The sequence below is a fragment of the Schistocerca serialis genome, chromosome 3 (assembly GCF_023864345.2).
Source record: "Schistocerca serialis cubense isolate TAMUIC-IGC-003099 chromosome 3, iqSchSeri2.2, whole genome shotgun sequence".
In the NCBI taxonomy this organism is placed as follows: Eukaryota; Metazoa; Arthropoda; class Insecta; order Orthoptera; family Acrididae; genus Schistocerca; species Schistocerca serialis.
The window spans coordinates 464,433,969-464,449,019 of NC_064640.1; the positions used below are offsets into that span (position 1 = coordinate 464,433,969).

Sequence of the window (15,051 nt, forward strand, 5' to 3'; positions counted from 1 at the left end):
CATAATATAACCAGTAAGTATAAAAGTTCTTTGTAAGTCAGTGAGTTGGTTCTGCTTTTCCCTTATACCCGTATTTTAACATGTAACTATTTTAAGTGTTAATCATTGAACCTTCTGAAGAAGAGGTTTTAAAGACGTCGACCTCTCTGTCAAAGGGTTTTCAATAAACCTTGCACAATTGCAACTGATTCGGCTGTTTATTCGCCTTTTCCTACACGAAGAGTACAGTTGATGCCTCCAGCCACGTTCAAGATTTTAAAGACTCCATAATGTTGTTACATAAGGGTTCTGTAATTGGTGTAAGCGCATTTAAATTTTCTTCCTAAGGACCCTGCCATTTTCGATGTAATTTACGTTACCAACGTCAGTAACAATATTGTCTAGGTTCTCAAATAATAGCCACAAACAATAGTATTCGTTGGTTGGTCTCATCTTCTTCCCTAATTACTGATGGACGTTTAGCACTTTGGAGCGGTACATGCTGACATTTTCCGCTACCACAAAGCACTGTTCAGTCGCATTTATAAAGTTTTATTATACAGTCTAAAGATCCAAGATGTTGACGCTTCAGGTTATACCTCCAGAATTTAGAAGACTGCTGTATGCTGCCCTCTAGTCCCACGCCGTCAAAACGTTATTACATAGTGAAGGTTATGTATGTTACCATATCACTAAGTATTTGTGTATGCCTCTGATTGGTGATTTACCCTGTTCAAGTCTGTTAGATCATATATTACAGCTTATTAACATCACCATAACTTTATCTGATGCGCTAATAGTTACAGGACAAAGTTTGTGACTGTGTGACTGCGGGTAATCATAAATTTCACCCCAGAAATTACTTTAGCCAACCTATGCTATCTCCGTATTGAACAAGGGGAAAACAAAAATGACTGTGTCATAATCATTCTTATCTTATGATCAATATGAGAGATATACAGTAGTGGTAACATTATTCTCGCACAGCCTTTTTGGGCTACAAGTTCTCGAAATTTATTTAACAAGATTTAATAACAACTAAGTTGTACTTCTTCCATGGAATCCCATTTATGTTGCCCCTTCTGTAATTCTCATACGTTTTTGCAGTAAAATCTTACGATTTTATTACAGAATACCATAACTTTTGCAGATTACAACAGCGTCGCTACACGAATATGTTGCATGGATACTACATAGTAATGACAAATGGTTGATTTAAAAAATGTCAGCGTCACCCTCTTTCTTTAAAAATGGAGTCATCACTACTTTTCTAAGCAAAGAAATTAGTGTCAAGATGGCAATGCTCCGTAAATAACGCAATGCAAGTGGCTTACTTCGATTATTGTAATTACTACGGAAAAGACATTCCATCACTGCGCTACATAGTCGAGAAAACGGATCTGTGTGCCGGCCGCGGTGGTCTCGCGGTTCTAGGCGCGCAGTCCGGAACCGTGCAACTGCTACGGTCGCAGGTTCGAATCCTGCCTCGGGCATGGATGTGTGTGATGTCCTTAGGTTAGTTAGGTTTAAGTAGTTCTAAGTTCTAGGGGACTGATGACCACAGCAGTTGAGTCCCATAGTGCTCAGAGCCATTTGAACCATTTGAACGGATCTGTGACCCGAAACTCGAAACAGCACGCGTGTTTTAATGAGTGCACCGTCCATGGGTGATTCGCCCGTCAGTCAACGATTCCTATATGGGAGAGACATTTTTTCTAATACCTTCTAATTTAACATGGCTTGTTAAACGTTATCCATCGTTCTCGAAATATCGGTTACCTGTCAGCGTGTGCGCGTGCACTGATTTTATGAATCTATGATAGGAATCCCGTGTGGCTGTGAATTTTTATCTGGTTTTAGCTGTTTATTTTTTCGTTGTCATAGCAGCCTACATAGTCAGTGACAGGTTGAGGCCGCCTCAGTTTTCTGTCTGATGGAATGGTACTGTTGCATATTGATAGTATTCTAAGAGAATCACCAAGAATGTTACGTTGCACTTCCTCGTAAACGAAACAGCTCAGATCCATAGAATACCATTTATAATACAGAAATGAGAAACTAGCCCTAGATTTTCGTATTCGGATGTCAGAAATCACCCAGAACAACCCACAGGCTCATCTGTGTGCCAGACAAATGGTCACAAATCGCGTTCACATATCTCGGCCTTGTCGGACCCCATCCTTTTGTCTTAAAATATTAGTTGTACCTGAAGCTATACGAGGAGGTAAAAAGGTTCTACAAAATAATCGAGCACACACCATTTGTCACATGTTTTCATGTTTTCACCTTCTTTCCCTACCAGTTGAATTGATCGTAGAAACAATTATTGAACCACGACACTGTAGTTCTGTGAGTGCCTCCTCTCAGCAAGCTATTGTATAACGGTTTAACCAGACCTTGGCTGCATCCTTGAACCTCTAACTAACAATTCGTTGTCCACCAAGACATTATTCTGTCTTCAGAACAAAATTTAGGTAACAGGTTTTTTTTCTTCTTCTTCTCCTCCCTTTCCTTCTACAGCCTCATCAGTCATTTTCTGATCATCTTCTTCAACAGGTTTTCATTCTGAATTGCCCAGTATCTTTTCATTCCTTCTGATCGTTTTTGTCGTCTCTCATCTGTAAAAGCCCTTTTTATGGTTTGACGTATGTCTCTTTTTGGTTTGAATCTAATTTTTATGTTTTGCAGTTTCCTTAAATTTTCTGTCTTGTTTTGCTAATCGACCAGGGTTAATTCTAACTCTTTCATATCCTCCCAGAATTCCTTTATTCACGCTGCTTGTTACTTCATTCCCAAACTTTCTCTACAATTTTTTTTGATAATTTGGTTTCTGGTGTCCTCATGCTATGATAAAAAAATTGATTCTTTTTTTCGCATATTATCTGTTATGGCTTCAGTTTGCTGTACACCACTTCATTAGATACTATCCACCATTGTCCATCTTTCTGATAGTTCTTATTTATGCATGTTCTAGCTATTTTCTCTCTCCTTTTAAGATTTTGTTTTTCTGGGTGATTTTGAAAATAGTTCAGGGGTGGCCGAGCGGTTCTAGGCGCTTCAGTTTGGAACCGCGCGACCGCTACGGTCGCAGGTTCGAATCCTGCCTCGGGCATGTATGTGTGTGATGTCCTTAGGTTAGTTAGGTTTAAGTAGTTCTAAGTTTTAGGGGACTGATGACCTCCGATTTTAAGTCCCATAGTGCTCAGAGCCATTTGAACCTTTTTTTTTTAGTTCTTATTTGTCTTGCAGGTTTCTCGTCCAAGTAATAAGCTAAAATTTCTCCTAGATATTTAAATTGTTTTACCATTTTAGTTTCCTGTTATTTACTGTTATGAGGTTGACTACTAGTGGATCTGCTACCATTATCTCAGTCTTTTCGAATGATATGTTGAGTCCTATTGTTATGCTGCATTTTGTAGGCTTGTTATTTGATTTCTGGCTTCTTGAATGTTATTAGCTAGTGACGCTAAGTCATCTGCGAATCTTAATTGGTTTGTTTCTAAAATATCAGTTTTCTATTGTCAATCATTACTTTTTTTTTAAATAGAGTGTGCGCTTCGACTCGTCGATGGCGATGCAACTGTTCTTCTTCGAATACAGGTTCACGAAATTCGTTTAAAACTGTTTCGTGAGAATTATGGTGTCTTTCATCCTCGTGTATTAGACACCTAAAGCTTTCCGTACACCTTAAGCATCCCTGCAATGTGCGGCCACCTGGTAGGAAGACGATGTTCTGTGAAGTAATACTGAGCTATAAATGTGATACTAAGCAGTGTATAATTATTACTAATTTATGTTACTACAAAATTCACAATTTATGACAGGACGTACTCTTAACGGAACGGGAAAAACCTCTGTTAGGTATCTGATCCAATTTGGTACCTTGCTGCCAGTGTCGGCCCGCGGATGTCATAAAAATTACAAAATTATTACAGCTAAAAAATCGATCTGAATGTGTGAGTAAAAAACAAGGCGGAATTGATGCCATGTGACTGCTAGTTACAACATGTACACATGTGGGGTAACTGCTATAGACGGTACTGTATTTACATGAAGTGTAGGTATAGCGACAATTCTCTTTATGTGCGGACACCAATTCTCTGTATGTGCTAGCGCACTTGACAAGGTAGGCAACTCACGTAACAGTGTAGGTAGTACTGTGCACAGCGCGGCGCACAACTGCCTGCGCTCAGTCCACCATTTCATACCAGGTGGCTATCATTAAAGTGCAGCTACTCGTAGAGGTCCATTTTGGGATGTAATTATCGTATGGAAGTGAAACTTAGTAGATATTCTAATGTGTTAACGCGGAAACGTTACGCTGGAAAAAATTAGTTCCAATTTTGGCCACCAGGTGCAGATATGGTGCTGCGAATGCAAGAAAGACGTAATGATCTAGGAACAGGACACAGGCAGAAAATGTCAAGCAAGTGAGAAAGGCTTAATGTTCGTATCGTTATTAACTATGTGGCGCATAGCACCAACCACATAGGGACCATTTCATTGCCCTTTAAATCCATGCACATTTTAATGTGAAGACCTTTACGCTTAGACCAGCCCAAATGGGAATTTTTTTAATGGAATTTATTTGGTTTTACTGATGGCACACATGCCATGTTACTTGACATGAGCTGCGCGGGATTAGCCGATCGGTCTCAGGCGCTGCAGTCCTGGACTATGAGGCTGGACCCGGCGGAGGTTCGAGTCCTCCCTTGGGCATGGGTGTGTGTGTTTGTCCTTAGGATAATTTAGGTTAAGTAGTGTGTAAGCTTAGGGACTGATGACCTTAGAAGTGAAGTCCCATAAGATGTCACACACATTTGAACATTTTTTTTTAACTTGACATAAGCTTCTTTGCTCCGAAATTTGTCGTCGGCAATATGTGGTTTTGTACGTCCATGTACTACTGATGAAATTAGTTTTACAGTTGTTGAAACCATGGTTAAGGGATTTTACCCGTCCGCATCCGCAGCTGTGCAGTCAGCGCTGCGAATTGCTAACCAAAGGAGCCAGGGTTCGATTCCCAGCCTGGTCGGGAGTTTTCTCTGCTCAGGGACTGGTTGTTGTGTTGTCCTTACGTTTGTAATGTCATAACTGACATTTCACTATTGAAATGGCTGAATGGACACATGCCGAAAGCCAATAATAATAATAATCTATATACCTGCAACTGGTTGCTGATTCTCTCAAATCATTCATTTACACTCACCGTTGCTGAATAGCAGCCATGTTCGGAATTTTAACGTTCATGCAGTTATTTTATGCTCCTCGATTTTCGTAATCAAACAGTGTGCTACGCGAGCCAAATTAAGCCGAGAACTGCCACCGGATAACTCTGAGAGCGCAAATCACTCTAAGCAGCTCCTCCCGTGTGCCGACGGCTGTCTCTCTTGAGAGGTCGGATGTTCCGTACACGTCCACGTCAACGTTAGCTGCCTCGTCCCGTGTGAGGACTGCTTAAAGCATCACAACGTGTTTGTGGGGATCTGTTAACCGTTCGTTGAACGATTTCTGTTAACTACAGTGAGACACCGTGAAAACATTTCCACTCCATCTAGAGCTATCCAGACGCTAAAGGTCGTATTAACAAATTCGTAAAATTGTTCCATGAAGAGAAAATTTTGTTGAGCAGACATTATATGCGTGTGACCATTAAAAAAATGAAGGATTTAGCATTGCGAAACTTCCCCACAACCGCCAAAATGTACACAAAACCCATATTTTTCAGTTTCTGACTAGCCTCTGCGATTTTTCGTTAACTAGCTGATTTTTTTAGAAGAATTCGATCTGCCAGTGACATGCCTAGAACACTTTTTTCTGCTCGACTGATCAGAGACAGAGAACTACTTCAATTAAAGGAGGGCTGGGGAAGCGAACAGCAGACGCCTTTCGCCTGATATTATGTAGAAACATCACAGGAAACCTAAATCAGGATAACTGACGGGGATTCGCAACCAGCTCACTGAGAATACGAATACAGCCTCTTTAACACCTGAACCACCTCGGTTGGTGTTTCTCTCCAACTTCCGTGCCCTGGAAACAACGAGGCGCTGTGTTCTTTAAGGAACTTTGTGATATAGAGAAATGACGACATAGTTTCATCGGAATGTCGTTCAGACATGTGATTCGCAGTGCTACAGATTAAGAGCCTGGCCTTTTTCAGTGTAGCTAATTCTGACCTATGTAAGTGTATACACAGAAATATAAACAAAGACTAAGAAGTAACAGCAGCTGTATTTGTTGTACTCGAATAAAAAAACGAAACCGATAAATTACATTTATAATGTAGATAATAAGAAATTCGTCTTTTGCATCTGAACGTTTATCTTGTTTCTAACCAAAGATGTATCACCAATACATACTATGCATCATCGTTGGTCTATAATATAAAGAGAAATTATCGAATTATTCATATAATACTATAAAGATACAAAGAAGAGCTCGCAGATAATTTAACAATAAATAATAAATAAATAAGAATAGTTAAAAATAAATAAAAATAATAAATAATAGCGCGATTATGTCGAGAGGTAGCGTAAACGTAACATATAGCTATCCTGTCGGCATTAGTTTTAGTAGAGTTTGGAGTAAATTATCAGTCGGCGTGTCATTCAAATGACCGCAAGTACGGCACAACAATTACGGAGTAATAATACGTTGAATATTGGTATTCAACGTATTGTTACTCCGTAATTTCTTTCCATAGCTACAGAAGTGTTGTATCACTGGATATGCCTCATACGAATCTGTTATTCGTATTAGTTAAATTCCAAAGTCTTAGTTGTTACATTTACAGTACCATTTTTTTAAAATGCTGGTGACCGTCGAATGTTTCCGAATATATCGTTCAAGTGACTTTCGGTAACGTCCCTGAACTGTGTGCAGGGCCCTTTGAAATGTGTAGGCGTTTCTCTTGACTGTTTTACTCGTGTGTGTGCCAAAATAACTTAAATAAAATAATTGCACGATTACAATGAACTGCTATAATACATCCCTCGCACAAGAAGGGTAACACGCAAGATGTTGGCATTACAGTAGCATATCCCTTTTACCAAAGGCATACAGAGATATTATCATTAACTGACTATAAGATATTTTTAACGATATTACTTAACAGAGACTGTCAACTGGCTGAATATCAGGGTAGGTTTAGAAAGGGGGAATGTTGCTCAGAACAGATTTTCAATCTGATATCAATAATACGTCACAGATAATTAAATTCCAAAGACTTAGTTGTTACATTTATTAATTTTAAAAAATCTTTTGGCGGTACTGACAGGGAAACCCTAGACAAAGCAATCCATGAACCGACAGACACAATCTCAAAACTAAAATTTATTGGTGAAATACCTCAACCTTTCAAAATAAATACAGCTGGTCAGGCAGCGACGGTCTATCTCCACTTATTTTCACCTGTGTAATGGCGAACATTGTACGAATTTTGAATGAAAAGCTGAAGGTATCCAAAATATCGCCACTTGTTCTACTGAGAAAAAAATTACCTAGAATTTGTAAATGATTCTGCCATACTTCCTGAAAGCCTGACACGAGGAGCGGTGCGAGTGAATCTTTTAAAAGAGACAGTCAACATGACAGACTTAAGAATATCTGCAGAGATAATAAAACTTGTAAGAAATATAAAAAGTGCTCCAAAAATTTTATAACAGATATTGAGCAAATACAAAAGGTAAAAAATTCAAATAATTGGGTCATACTATTCAAGAAACGGATTAAGAAAACCTGCTTTCGAGGAAAGGATACACAAGATGGAAAAAAGCTTATGATATAAGTAAGAATACCTAAAATAATAAATATAAATTGCTTATCTAAAAGACTCAAAAAAAAAAAAAAAACACACACACTACAACGTAGTAGTTCAACCAGAATGCCTGTATTAAAGCGAATGTCCAGCATTAAATTATAAGCTTGATAAAATACAAGTAGCCGCGTGGTTTGAGGCGCCATGTAAAGGATTGCGCGGCCTCTCCCGCCGGAGGTTCGAGTCCTTCCTCGGGCATGGGTGTGTGTGTTGTTCTTAGCATAAGTTAGTTTAAGTAGTGTGTAAGTCTATGGACTGATGACCTCAGCAGTTTGGTCTCTTAGGAATTCACACACAACTAGAAATATTACAAAGAAGAATGATGAAAAATATTAGGTCCTCGAAAAATGCAGCATTTTGGAAATTAAGAACTAACAACGAAATGAACATCGAAAATATATCACAAACAATAATGAAGAGGAGATTACTATTTTAGGACATATTTACAGAATGGATGACAATAAACTCACCAATCGGATCTTCAAATACCTTATGGAACAGAAATTAACAACAACATTGATTCAAGAGGATAGGGAAGACTTGCGAAGGAATAACAGAGAGAATATGTACTGGAAAGAGAGAGATGTTTAGGAAATAAGTTTTAAAAGTGGTAGGCTTTGAAAGTAAGAGGGAGAAGTAAATTGTGAAAAGTGGACTGAAGGCAGGAAAAAGAAACATCTGAGACAACAAAGTAATACTGGAACAAAAGGAAAGAACAACAAAGGATTAAGAACTGAAATTAGAACGTGATCCCTAGAAGGCCTTCACCTAAGAAGAAGAACTGTTATTTTTGCACAGCTAGAAGTATGATATATGAAGTATGTCACGAAGATAGCAGCAGGCTGGAAGGTGACTCATAACAAGTTCTTAGCAACTGAGCTATCCAGACACCTGGATTGTTCAGTTAGTAGCAGCACTGTCACGAGAGAAAAGGCTTGGGGGTCGATTCCCGGTCGGGAATGCAGTTTTAATCTGGCAGAAAGTTTCAAAATAGCACACCAGCTCCGGTTCCTGCCATGACGGATAAGTCCGCGCAGACGTATTCATTCGAATGCGGTATGGAGCGGCTGGGATCAGTAAAATGCTTTCATGGTTGTTGTCAGATTCCCAGACCTTGGAGTCGCGACGTTTCACTCAAGTAGCCCCACGGTTGACATCACTAAGCAAAAATCCTGATTTATTCATAGAAAGACTTAATTGTATCCAGATGGGGAAATGATATTGGTTCTTTTCCGAATGGAGATCCAGTGCCTTAACCTTTTCGCGACTTTTCTCCGCAGGACCACCGTCTTCGCAGATACCGATACCAGTATTAACAGAGTAGTGAAATTTTTTGAACTGTCAGGCCTCATCCCTAGACTGGTGGGGAAGGGCGACAGACTTTAGTACGTTAGAAACCGCTCAGCATGTGGGGACAGCCTTCGTCCCCACCCATGAGCTTTCATGTTGACTTTTCGTCAGGGCGCTGATGACCGTGATGCCGAGCGCCCCCTCAACCCATCATAATCATCATCATTTTCTCAGCAGGAGACAATGACTTTCGCATCGATAACAGCAGTGACTTCTGTCATGGCCTCCTCAATACACAGCAAGTGTTCGGGCACCATGCCCATACTTAAAAAATTACAGATCGATTTCACGGAGCAATGTTTTATTATGTGTGTCTAAGAGTTGCCGGTCGTCTTAGTGGACATGTGAAGCATCCATATGTTATCGATATACCTTCCAGCCATAATTTTCATTGTGGTTTTTCATCCTAATTTTTTTATTAACAGTGCGCTTCACTATAGCTGTTGGTGCTTTGGCCGGCCGCGGTGGACGAGCGGTTATACGCGCTTCAGTCCGGAACCGCACGGCTGCTACGATCGCAGGTTCGAATCCTGCCTCGGGCATGGATGTGTGTGATGTCCTTAGGTTAGTTAGGTTTAAGTAGTTCTAAGTTCTAGGGGACTGATGATCTCAGATGTTAAGTCCCATAGTGCTCAGAGCCATTTGAACCATTTTTGTTGGTGCGCTGATCACATAATGAAACTCTATCAAGTCCAGTAGTATTCAAACACTTGAAACGATATAAATCAAATATTCGACGTTTATATGACCTCTGGTCAAAACAATCAGATGTCAGTACAGCATGACGAATAAGTAAGTAACAAACTTCAGATCGAAATATTCAGGGTTAAATACTGGATCGACCAAAGGATTTTTATTGTTTCATTAACCTGTGGCAATGATACCTAAATAAGGAAAATACCTAGTGGTACCGTAGTGTGAAGTCCACTTGAAACCGTACGTAGCTGTTTAACTAATGTCAAATGTTGCAGGGAGGCAAGTACGTACAACTTATAAAAGCATCAAACCTAGTAAAACACCGTGGTGTTCAAACAAATCCTTTGGTTGAAGTCGGATTTACCTTACCTTATCTTACGGGATGTGGCACATTGTTACGGCAAAATTCTGTCACACCCGGGGTACATGCCATATGCCAGCATCGTTTATCATCTGCGTTATATAAATGTTAAGATGTTAATAAGCAGGTACATCGGAATGGATGTAAGCTGCAATAGTTGTGCAGAATTTGGGAGGCTTGCACAATATATACTAGCGTGGAGAGCTGATTCAAACAGGTCTTTGCACTAAGACTATAACAACAACGTGATGTTAGTAAAGAGTTCCTCTGTTCAGATTGAGATATGCTGATTTAATAGCACCACATCTCCCATTTTAATTGCAGGCACAATAATAGGTTTCAAGTGTGAAGAATACACTGCCATCGGCACTCAAGTGATGCCCCCAGATCATAGCTTGTCTTCCACTAAGTAACATGGGTGAGAAACGCCAATACCACCAGCATAACCAAACAACACGTCCAAGCATAGCATCCACTTACTATTGCAATGTCAAAAATCCATTAACATTCCCGTGGAAAACTATAGGTCTCCGAATGCTGAGTCATATAGTACCATCCCACCATGGCATAGGATATTCTACGAACAAAGCTGCTATTATAACTCGTTCTGCGCTCTCCCTCTATGTAAACTCACACGTTTCCAAGCTTCGATATTATTCGTGAATCGGAAGACAACAAAACAGGTTCTTTTCGATTTTCTTCCTCTTAAGCTCTTCTACCGTCCAATGTCTTCACACTTTGTGGTATCGTCCTGTTAAGGGAACATGTGCTATCTCCTTACATGGGTAGAGCCAACTTTACTGGAACTACGGTCATTTTAAGCTACTATTGTGCATCTTCTTACTGTTTAATAAGTTCTGTGGAAATTAATAGCAATCTGACATCTGTTCCGACAGCCAAGAGGCGACCACAGCTACAGTACTAGTTGACGATACTGTCCTAGTCGTATTTAAACAACTTCCTTCGTTTTGAATGCTAGTGCAACCATGACTTACGCTTTGGAACCGCACTACGACATTTGTTACCTTCACTGTGATTGTTGAAGTTCTGTCCTGTTAGTGGCTCGATGCAGCACAGATTCCGGTAAATCACCAAGTTGAAACGTTGAATCACTTACCTTCGTGTCAAAGTTGGCAGTAGCACGCTCAGATAATGAATACTCATAGGGCTCCAGTGAATGAGGATCGTCCCACGCGCCATCCACTCGTCTCCGTAAGCAGAAGCCACTTCGCCTCTTCGCGTACCACGATGTTGTGTAAGCAGTCCGATGACTCGTTACCCGTGGCAGCGACGGGATTTAGGGCGAAGTCAAGTGGTGAGAACGGCGAGCCAATCTGCATTCCCGCAGAGCTTAGTGCTGCATACCTCAATTACTGTTCGCTATTGGTTACCTGTATGGTGCAGCGTTGAAGGGTGGGTGTATTGCTGAAACAGGAGGACCATCGGCACGTAAAAAACGTAGATTAGTAACGTACACACATTTGATATATTATGTGCTTTTACTTCAGCTGGTACCAACAATATTTTGTAACTTAATGTACCTGAGTTGCCCTTCCTTAATGCCTGGATTGCGACTTCTATACCCCACTCAATGGTCTGAGAATGTTACATCCTGCCCATACTGCAAGTACAGTATTACGAAACTGTGGCCGGCCGGTGTGGCCGTGCGGTTCTAAGCGCGTCAGTTTGGAACCGCGTGACCGCTACGGTCGCAGGTTCGAATCCTGCCTCGGGCATGGATGTGTGTGATGTCCTTAGGTTAGTTAGGTTTAAGTAGTTCTAAGTTCTAGGGGACTGATGACCTCAGTAGTTAAGTCCCATAGTGCTCAGAGCCATTTTTTTTTAATGAAACTGTGTGGCAAATCACTGGGAAAAATTTAGTGGTTCTAGAAAACTATGCTAACAGAAATGACAGTTTTCATTTACCTGCAGATGTATTAAAACGTCGAGAAATTACAAGTTTTTTGAGTTGATAAAGCGTGAAAAAGGTCACAGTGCACAAAGCTAGGTGAGAGGTCAAGTCTTGCGCTAATATATTACCTCTCTTCATGACTTTTAGGATTCTGTACTTCAATCGGTAAAAACGAAAACCTTATAGGATCACTTTGTTGTCCGTCTGTCTGTCCGCGTGTTAAGACTCCTTCTTGTAAGGAAAGAATATCGGTATACAGTTGACATTTATGTCAAATACTAACGTCTACGGCTGGTTGGTGGTATAAAATATTATGCTTCTAAGTCAATGCAATCAAAAGATACGGCCATTTATGTTACATATTTCGATATTTGCAAACCCACTCATCAAAACCTATGGATGAACTATCTACATATATAATTAAGTTTGCACGGACACCTGAGAGCGTGAGTCCTTCTTGCACTTGTCCGACTTTTTTTTTTTTGTAATGTACAGTAAGTATGTCCTCACGTACATTTTTATGTTTTTTGTTGTTACTCTAAATATATTAACGTAAGTGGGAAACTACTTTTCAAGCCGTGTTTTGTTTCATTAATTTTTCTGATGACCTCCCGTAGAAAATTTTCAGCATTAAAATTTTTTCGTATAATCGTAACCCCTATTATTTCTTCAGGAAATTCAAAGTAAACCAGTTGTCTCGTATTAAATTAGATTCACTAATTGAGCCTATCTTCAGGTAGAATGACATAAATTCCTTGGAAATAAATATTTTCACTTTCCATTGAGTCAGATGAAACTACACGGTCCATTCGCATTAACGTGACCACCGCCTATGTTCGACGAGATTTATATGACGCCCAGAAGGCCATAATCATTGGCTTTCGGGCCAAGGGTGGAAGCATTACCGAAACGGCTAAGTTTGTGGACTATGCGCGAGCCACTGTTGTTAAAGTATACAGCGCATGGTAAAATGACTGGCTGAAGAGATGTCTACGGACGAATATACGTGCAACTGTTGAGCAGCTGACCACCCAGATGAAATAGGAGGCTACCATCAGTGACTACTGAATGATCATACAGCGAATGTTGCTGGTTCATGCGCCCATGCTGACAACTGCTCGTCGGCGACGAAGCTTAAATTCGTGGCCTTTTCAGATGGATCACGTTTTATGCTCCATCGACGTGAAATGTTTGAAGGCAAACACCCTGCAAAGATCGTCTGAACGGTCCAGGCCGCAGGAGGGAGAGTCATAGACTGGGGAATGATTTCGTGGCATTCCCTGGGTGATCTCGACATTCTGGAAGACACTATGGATCAACAGTAATATTGTCACGTAGAAGAAGGTGCAATTAGATGAATGACGAACACTAACTTCACTTAACGAAGGTTTATTCAGCACTTGCACATACAAGAGCGCGGAGCGAAGTGCCTCCGGCCAGAACACATACAGTATATATACAGTTACAGGACATTCCAGTACAATGATTCTTGACATATCTGGATACTTCTAGGATGTACTCGAACCGAATATAGAAATTAAGATTTTACAGTTTAGGTGAGTTTTGAACTCACGATCCTCCATGGAACAGTCTAGTATCATAACCGTTGCACTACAGTGACTGTGTTATTCGGCTTCTTCTGCTACAATATTAATTTATTCTTGGGGACTACGTCCACCTTTACATGCAGTTCGTTTTTCCTCGGCACGGTGGCATTTACGAGCAGGACAAAAGAATGCGTCACACAGCTCGCAGTGTACGTGCGTGGTTCGAAGAACACCTGAATGAGTTTACCGTACTCTCTTGGCCACCAAACTTCTGGATTTAAACCCAGTCCAGAATCTGTGGGGGCACCTCAGTCGGGCTGTTCGCGCGATGGAGCCTCAGCCGAGAAACGCAGTGCAGGTGGCCATGGTCCTGGGGTCAGTATGGCTCCATATCCCTGTCAGTACGCTCCAGAACCTCTCTGACACTCTTCCCGCACCCCTCGCAGCGGACCGCGCTGCAGAAGGTGCTTATTTAGACTTTTGACAAGTGGTCATATTAACGTGTCTGGACAGTATATGTTGCACAGTCACGTTGACAGCAAATGAACAAATTCATATACACTGTTTTCATAAATCATTACAAGTGGCAGAACATCTTAGTCAGTTAATCTAGGTATAACAGTCCATCTTACAGGCATTTAAAAAAAATGATAAACAGGAACCTCATCCGTGCGCTAAACGAATATCATCTTTGTCCACATTATCTAATTAATCGCGGAGGAAAGGAAAAACTCATATGGTAAACACTGGTGACACCATATACCGTAAACCAAATAAGCCCAAGTCAGGACGGATCATGGCATACGCTTGGGCGCTTAGAGATGCGCCATTTCTGTGTCTACATACAAAAGCGCCTTCAATGCTCACTGTCGAAGACTTGCTGAACGAGCTATACTCGGGGCTGTTCCAGTAGAACACACTTTCTAGGATGAAAGCACACTGGAAAAAATATTACTCACATCCTTAAAAGAGCACAACTTTCGATTTAGAGCACGGTAGTAGGCGTGGACCTGTTACCAAGTGTTCATATGACCCTCCACCGTTGACTTAAATGATGACAGTGAAGCGGTGTGGTTGTGCCAGTAGACTGTGTGGAAACATTGCAGTAAGATGGTTCGATGTGGAGTTGTGTCTAAGTGAAGGTATAGTGTTTCTTGAAGTTTTCCCATCGGATCGAATATTCAATCATGTTTCGGTAGTGCATCCTACTGGGATTCAGTGATCATGGAACCTGCTCAACCGAGACGAGGTTTCCCTGCTCGTCAAATTATGGAAACCCCACATTTCACCTCTGTGCTCTCGAAGGAAATTTCCTAAGTCTTCATGCCATCCAAAATTACCAACAATACACTTAGTAAGCATTGTAGGTTCACCGATTCTGCGCTTG

At 40.7% G+C, this 15,051-nt stretch overlaps 1 protein-coding gene across 1 annotated transcript in view; it reads left to right on the forward strand.

Moving 5' to 3' along the window:
* Positions 1 to 9,929: 9,929 nt before the first annotated feature.
* Positions 9,930 to 15,051, forward strand: part of LOC126470928 (proclotting enzyme) — a 283,061-nt gene continuing 277,939 nt past the window's right edge. Inside the window, exon 1 of the mRNA XM_050098955.1 lies at positions 9,930 to 9,940. Within this exon, the coding sequence (XP_049954912.1) occupies positions 9,930 to 9,940 (11 nt within the window). The remainder of the gene's footprint in view (positions 9,941 to 15,051) is intronic.